An 8,309-nucleotide genomic window follows, 5' to 3' on the forward strand; every position below is an offset into this window, starting at 1 on the left:
ATTTTTATCTTTGAAAATAAAAGTCACGTGAAAGCTTTTGAAAGATAAAAGGAAGCTTCAAGATTTTACGAGTTGTGGCACAGTCCACTCAGCTGTTTACTTGTCGAAGCAACAGTCATCTGGACTGTTTCTATTACTCTACTATACTTAACTTTCTCACTTGTACATTAGATGACACACGACTAATTACAATGGGATTAATAACAACTTCAACACTTCTTAATCCAAGCTTGATTACATCATTAATCCTGAAAAGGTAAACTAAGATGACACAAATCAAATGGGCATGTTATCATCAACATAAGGAACCCAACAGATACCGTTTACTCTCACAAAATACTCATTTAGAGGCGCTTTGTTCAAAATATACAATGAGAATTTTGAAAAATGGGACAATTTAGTAAGCGTGTGGTGGACGAGTCCTTCGAAGCTAATGATATTCGAAAAGGGAAACGGTCTATTTCTTCACTGGTAGGTCAAGAAGCCAGTTGCTCAAATAATATTACTATTGACTGAAAATTGTGATCAAGAAAAATGGTGTGCTAGCAAAGCTACTTCATCTACAAGGAATATAAAGGATTCAGATAGTACAAGTTCTTATCAATTTGAGCCTCTTAACAAGGACAAGAAAGGTAAGAAATCGATCGTTGATGCTCCTATGGATGCTATAGTTGTGCCTTTTGAGAAAGGGAATCACGTTGCTCGTAATAGCACAGATTTGTTCCTTGCTGATAGAAGTGATGCTTAGAATGAAAGTAAATATGATTTCAGACATGAAGACAGATTCCGCGACCATATCTGAACACACCCATCTTTGTCAATTAAGGGTGATTGTAACCACTTTGGCAATTGACACCTATACCCTTGGCTCTACCAAATACTACTTCTCTAACAAAAAACAAGCCCATAAAAATTGTTTTATAATCCGATGATTACAAGAACTTAATGCTAGGAAGGAAGCTGCAATTTTTCCATTCAAATTACGGGGCCTCCTTGATAGTTCGCCCCCTCTTCTCTAAAACTTCTACCTTGACGGGAACTCCCCGTGAATGTTCTTCATGTGAAGCCGCGGTTCTCATTTCGTCTCCTCTACCCGTGAACCGTTGTACACCCATGGACATTTCGCATGTCGGACAGCTAAATAACTTCACTGATGAGGAGGATCAGCCTCTTAAATTAAGAGACCATGTTTGTCGACCAAGAGGATTTTCGATCCCATCATTTAGGTTAGGGAGGATTCAATGGTAAATAGCACACTCTTGGAGAAGTCCGGGATGGACGGTCCTAATAACTTGTCAAGTTAAAGCCTGTTTATCTTTTCCGCCGTGAAGACACACTCAAGCAAGAGATGTAGCTGTCATTTTATGGGTCGTGATTGCGCTAAATTCACGAATAAATCGTTGGTAATGGTTGCAAGTTCTACTATCTCCAGATTTACGACTCTAGAAAGAGAGCTCTAAAAGAAAAGAGGTTTGTCCAATCCAGTTCGATGCCTTTTACTATTCACCGCGTAAAAGGCGTCGTCTTTGTTTTTTTACCGAGACTGTTTGTATTACTAGTTATGTTAGTTGGTTTCTTCGGTTTAGGGGGTGTCTAATGCCCATCGGTTTGTTTTGTAGTTGGAGTGTAGGGAATAGAACCTTATGCTTCTATAAAATAGTACACGTTTATCTTAGAAAAAAAGAATAAGATAGACTTGTTTCCACTATGAGAAATGGTTTCTTCCACAGGATTCCTCGCCATTTTGTGCTTAACCATTTAAATGATAAAACGAGTGACAATCACAAAATTTCCGCAGCCTAGATATATAAGCGTGTGGAATTCGGCGTGGTCACCAAATTTCTAGCTACTTATGAGGCGCGATCATACGAGCACTATTGCACCAGATCCATCAGAATGCCAAATTACAGTAAGATGGATAAGGAGTAAAAGTAAACATTGCAAACGGTTTTGGGTCGGTCGAATTCTGTCAGTTAAAGGGGGTAATCAAGTTACTAGGGTCGGGTATGTATCGGGTAATTGAAAACTCTTACATGAATTTATATCCCCGATGTCAACCAAACAAGTTTTGGGCAATCAACGTGAGATCAATAGGCGATCTGAATCATTTGGGGTTCTGTAATTGATGTTGTAACTCAACTTTTTTGAATGGGACTATTGGAATTGTGTTGGCTTTTGTCGGACTATATTTTATGGTGAGGTCAATCGGCGATCTGAATCATTTGGGGCTCTGTAATTGAGGTTGCAACTCAACTTTTTTGAATGGGACTATTGGAATTGTGTTGGCTTTTGTCAGACTATTATATGATTAAAAATGATTATCCATCTATCCCTGAAGATGGTGCGTGCGTGGGGCCACAGTTAGCGCAGTGGTATTGCCCGTGATCTGAATAGTAGAAGCATACAAGCCCACTGAATATAGCGGGATAATATTTGATCAACAACACGCTCGAGTTGGAACACTGAATCACTCCCCACCTTCCTCATTTGTACATACCGACATAATACTGTAGTACCAGTTACCCGTGATCATGATCGCTCATCTCGCACTCTCCTTCTAAGTGAGTCTTCTCTTTTACTTTTCAAATCCTCCATTACTACTAATCACTCTGTGACTGACTCTGTCTTTCACCTTCCACCGCCCCCACTCCACTTACTATTCCCATTCTTCTCCCACTGTCTTCCACATTCATTACCAACCACACATTCAATCTCCCCCCCATTAATTCCTAATTCCTAATTTAATCCAAAATGCCAACACAATTTAATTTCATTCCTAACCGTAACTATTCTATAAATAACTATCTCAATTCCCCTTTTCTATTCCCTTTTTATCAACCCAATAAATTCAAACTCATCCTCCTTCTCCTCATCTCCATGTCTACCTCCTTCTTCCTCCTTTACTCCCTCCTTTTCTTCTCCTTCTCCTCCTCCTCTTCCTCCACCTCATCCTCCCATCACCACCGCCACTCCCATTCGCGGTCCCGATTAGGGGCCGCAACCACAACCTCAAACGCAATTCAGCAGGCATGTCGGGCAACGCGATACCCAGACGCCTGCCAATCCATGGTGTCTGCCATTGGGTCGGGCACCACGTCGGCAAGCGTAATTCAGTCCGCATTCACCGTGTCTGCGGCTAACCTCAACACGGGTCAGGCAATGGTCAAGGATATTTTAGACGGGTCAGCCCAGGACCAGAACAGGTCACGGGCTGCCCAGACATGTTTAGAGGTGCTAAACATGTCCGAGCATCGGATCATATCCGCCGCCGACGCATTAGCGCGCGGGAAAGTACGAGACGCGCGCGCATGGGCGTCGGCCGGGTTGTTATACCAGTATGATTGCTGGTCGGGGTTAAAGTATGTAAACAACTCGGCCAAGGTGAATTCTACCATGTCGTATTTTGATACGACTCTCATTGTGTCTACCAGTAATGCGCTCAGCATGCTGCGTGCCTTGGACGCGCTGGGTCCTGATCTTGCGGGCTGGACCCAGCCCCGCACTGAGCGGAACGGGTTCTGGGAACCTATTGTTGGGGACAGGGATGCTGCACCCACAATTGATTTCGCGGGTTTGGCTGTGGATGCCACGGTGTCTAAGGACGGGTCCAACGGGTGTTATAAGAGCGTACAAGACGCGGTAGACGCGGCGCCAGAGAATTTGAAGGGAGGGGATAGGTTTGTGATCAGAATTAAGGAAGGGGTGTATGAGGAAACTGTGAGGGCCGGGTTCTATAAGACTAATTTAGTGTTCCTAGGGGATGGTATGGGTAAAACGGTCATTACGGGTTCAATTAGTACTGGCATTACGGGGATCACCACCTATAACACTGCTACTGTCGGTATGTCTTCTTTTTCTATTTCGGGTTTTTGCGCTAAAACTTAAATGAGACTGTTGTATGTCGTATGACGGACTCACAAGAGACTGACTGCACCCTTTTAGTTTTTATTAAAACTTTAAGACGAAAACATTGATTACTGCTTAAGCGAGTGTAATTTGAGGGTAGGTTTATATTAACTGCTGACGGTTTAAAGCAACATTCGTTAATCGTATTATGGTTGAGATGATGATAAGGTTAATGAATGAAAAATGTGGCTTGTTATTGTCCAATTTTGTGCACCTAATATTGGACAGGCGGTTTGGGATTATATTGTAGAAGTAGATGTATGAATTTGTGGGATCGCGTTGATGCTCATCACTTATGTTCACTTGCTATGTTAAGTCGAGTGAGATGGAACATAGAACATTGAACACTGACATTTCTAGCTTCGAATCCACTGATGTGTGAAACTAACATCATAGATGCAAGCCTCAAGTTTGCTCTATGTTAGGGGAGTTTTAACATAGTCTGAATTTCGGACGCAATGAGAGATCTGTAGTGGTATTTATGGTGCAGGTATTCTGACATTTCAATACCTGTTCCTGTAAAAAAGAAGCATTTGCTTGAATGCTTGAGAATCTGCATAAATAAAAATTCTTCTTCTGAAAACAGCTTGCTCAATATTGAAAATATATAGTGCAGGTATTCTGGGAGATGGATTCATGGCTAGTGGGCTAACAATAGAGAACACAGCGGGCCCTGATGCTCATCAAGCAGTAGCCTTCAGATCAGATAGCGATTTCTCCTACATTGAAAACTGCGAGTTCCTGGGGAATCAAGACACCATCTATGTCCACTCGCTCCGCCAGCTGTTCAAATCATGCCGCATTGAAGGCAATGTGGACTTCATCTTCGGGAATGCTGCTGCTATTTTCCAGGACTGTACCATCTTGGTCCGCCCTCGTCAGGTCAAACCCGAGAAGGGCGAGACCAACGCTATTGCTGCTCACGGCAGAACCGATCCTGCTCAAACTACTGGATTTGCATTCTTGGGCTGTCTCATTAACGGGACCGACGACTACATGAAATTTTATCATAGTAAGCCTAGCAAGCATAAGAACTACTTAGGGCGGCCTTGGAAGATGTATTCCAGGACTGTTTATATTAATTGCACTATGGAATCTCTTATTGCACCGGAAGGTTGGCTGCCATGGAGCGGAGATTTTGCGCTTTCCACGCTTTACTATGGAGAGTTTGGAAATTCGGGACCTGGTGCTAATGTTTCGAGCAGGGTTCCCTGGAGTAGACTGGTTCCCGAAGAACATGTCTCGACATATTATGTAGAAAACTTTTTGCAAGGTGATGAGTGGATAACCACAGCTTCCTGAGTCAGGAGCTTCATACTTGCATTCTTATGGTCCAGCTGGAATATATTTGTAGATAAAGTGGTAGTTGGAAATTTCGCATTAGATTAAGCTGGGTTCTTTTGTGTGCTGGCCATTTTTATGCGATTCATCTTGGCTGTTTCCAACCCAGTGAACTTTTAAGAAATAAATATAAACCTAGTTATATGAAAATGACAATCTCTCAGGGTTAACATGTTTAACGTTCTATGTTACTAAAACTCTTTCCTTTGCCTCATGAACTCCGTTTGACATTTAATGACTATATTTAATTTAAAATTATGAGAATTGATTAAAAGTAATGGAACCAAACAGTTCAAGACTTGTGAATTTCAGTATCACCTTATCAAGGACGCTAAAGGAGTTCAGGTATTGGAGGTACAAGTGATCAATGGGTTGACATTCTTTCCTGGGAACCTCGCGCTTTTCTCTACCATCATTTCTTGGTAAGTTTTTCTATCTGTTATCTTTGTTGTTGGTTTGTTATATGAACTATTCCGCCTTTCTCCGTCAATTATTTACCTTTGCTTATCTGCTAAGGAGAATTCTAAATAAAGGTAATCAAATAACTGAGATGGCGAAAGTATTTGATATGTTATCTGCTGTAATTTTAGTACGAGGGGATTTCAGATGTTACTCCCTTTGTCGGCATGTAAGCAAATGATTAAGACTGAGGGAGTAATAATTAACGAAATCAGAACAGACTAGATTGTTGTATGATCAACTTAGACGCACACCTTTTTGGTTTTGAAGGTATGATGGTGAATTGGGGTATATGTGGAGACTCGGTATTATAATATTATATGTCAAGGTTCGTGCTAAGGCTGGACAAGTTCATATGGATTGGAGATAAGCAGTAGTAATACCTAAGTGTGGTTTACAGACTAAGGTATTAGGTGATATTTAGATGGCAATAGTTAAAGAAATTGACTTCAAAGTGGATTATGTTGTATGATCATCTTTTGATCCGACCATGTTAGTTTTCAAGGTATGATGGTTCCTAGATAGATTTATAAATAACAGTGTGTTTTTGAAGACTGGGATTATTGTTAAAGCTCGCATTAGGATTTGACAAATTTAGTGTGCATTGGGGATAAGCATTAAGCAAGGTAGTCCTACCAAAGTGAGTATTTTTTTAGATCTGAATCTTAGGTAATGCAGAAAGTAACTAAAATGTTGGAAGTTGTCTCAGATTTATATGTATGATTCACCATTGAATGGGAGGGTGACTTAGAGAGATGAGGTTTCTTTGTTTTGCAGCATGAACTGCAAAAGATTACTCCTTAAAGCCCTACTCTATCCACGCGAATCGTTATAGTGAATATTTTATCATGATACAAACTCTTGTGCCTTTGTCCTTTACCATGACTATCCTTTCAGTATTGGTAGCACAAGTTACTCTACTCTGAATAAATTTACAAATAGGTTCACGGCCACGCATATTTCCTTTGGCTGTGCTTAAAAATTACTCGTATATCTGAAACTCTCTATCAGGAGTATATCGTGAATTGGATGTTAGTCATATAAGATTTACTTATTAGGCAACCGAACTCTCAGCTTAGATGTTCTAGCTTTGTGGCGTTTGCGGTTTCTATTTATTTCATTGGTGGTGTTAGTTTTTATGCTATAATATGTCCAAATGGTGACCCTAGATTCTGATTTCTGCAGTCAAAGGAAGAATGCAAGTACCTAATATAGCCTCAAACCTCGTATGAAGAAGTCAACTGTTAATACAGTAGTAAAATACGAAAGAGCAAGGATAGCAGATTTGTTACCATATCTCTCTCATCGAACTTCTCCTAAAAACCTCCAAACATTTGGAATTCACGTTTCTATTAGTCATTTGGCCTTTTTTTGCTGCCTTCAAATAAAATAATTTTGTGTGCGTTTTAACCGGTAGAAGGATCAATGAAATACCATATGAATACTTGGCAACTCATTCATGCCTGCATGATTATGTGCAGGGTGCGTACAAGCTCTGGCACAATTCTGAGAAAAGACCAGGACAATTTATACGGGACAGAGAAAAAAAAAACAGCGGATTTTACATTCATTCCTGTAGGTACGGGTTGCAATGAGTATTGCTTTTGAACTATGTTATGCTGTTACTGGTAGTGATGCGAATTTCTGTGAATCGGTGGCTGTCATTTTCATATGGTGCTTGGTGTTCTATACTCAGTAACTATTAGTACTGTATTTGGATATTCTGCCAGGAAAATAAATGGATTAAGTTGATTGATAACCTTGATACTTCTAAAATAGTACTGTGGTGTTACTGGAAGGCAGGAGATGGAAAAAAGTTTCTGTATTCCAGTATCCAAGAATTTGATGTAAAACAAAAAAGCTGTCGGCTAAACCAATTTAGAAGTTTGTTTGAAATTTTCTGAAGTGAAATTCAACTATGATTTATGCCCTAGCAGATTGGCTTAACCATAAAGATATACTGGCCTAGCCTACACGATCATAGTAGTACATGCATAGCTAAATAACCACACTGACTAGGTTATTAGGACTATTAGGAGTATTTAGAAGTATGTTTCTGATCTTGCCTCGTAGAATATGTACCTCGTGAAACTCTTTCATCGAGAGAAGTCACACTTAACCGCTTTTCTTAGAGCTCTTATATTTGGACAATGAACGTGTCTTAGATACTGATGCAATACATCATAGTTTGTTGAATTAGTTAAAAGTTGTTAGAGGTTGTTAGCTGTTAATGAGCTGGCAGTTTGTTAGTTTGTTGGTTGTCATTAGCCGGCAAAAGTTGTTATATAAACACATCAAAATTGTAACAAACACATTCATACAATCAATATACTTTTCAGTTTTACATTTCTAATTCTCTCTCTACAATTCTCTCAAACAACTTTACATCATCTTCAAGGTTGAGCTCGGCTCCATTGTTGGTGTTTGTCAAGGTTGTAAGTGTGTAGTTCAGTCGCAGGCTACTCTGTATCTGCAGTGCTCCTCTTAGTGTACTGCAACATTGGTATCAGAGCGTCGAGCGTCAAGATCCTGGCGCCAAAAACAAGAACGAAGAAGACAGCAATGGAAGATCAAATTAAGGTTTTGCAGTCTCATTTAGCGTC

At 40.3% G+C, this 8,309-nt stretch overlaps 1 protein-coding gene across 1 annotated transcript; it reads left to right on the top strand.

Moving 5' to 3' along the window:
* The first annotated feature begins 2,360 nt into the window (after window positions 1-2,360).
* On the top strand, window positions 2,361-5,397 carry LOC141597041 (putative pectinesterase/pectinesterase inhibitor 51). Its single transcript, XM_074417359.1, has 2 exons — window positions 2,361-3,841; window positions 4,523-5,397. The coding sequence occupies exons 1-2, from the start codon at window positions 2,752-2,754 to the stop codon at window positions 5,206-5,208; spliced, it is 1,776 nt and encodes a 591-aa protein (XP_074273460.1). The 5' UTR covers window positions 2,361-2,751; the 3' UTR covers window positions 5,209-5,397.
* Window positions 5,398-8,309: the final 2,912 nt, after the last annotated feature.

This window comes from Silene latifolia, chromosome 8, assembly GCF_048544455.1.
Source record: "Silene latifolia isolate original U9 population chromosome 8, ASM4854445v1, whole genome shotgun sequence".
Lineage (NCBI taxonomy): Eukaryota > Viridiplantae > Streptophyta > Magnoliopsida > Caryophyllales > Caryophyllaceae > Silene > Silene latifolia.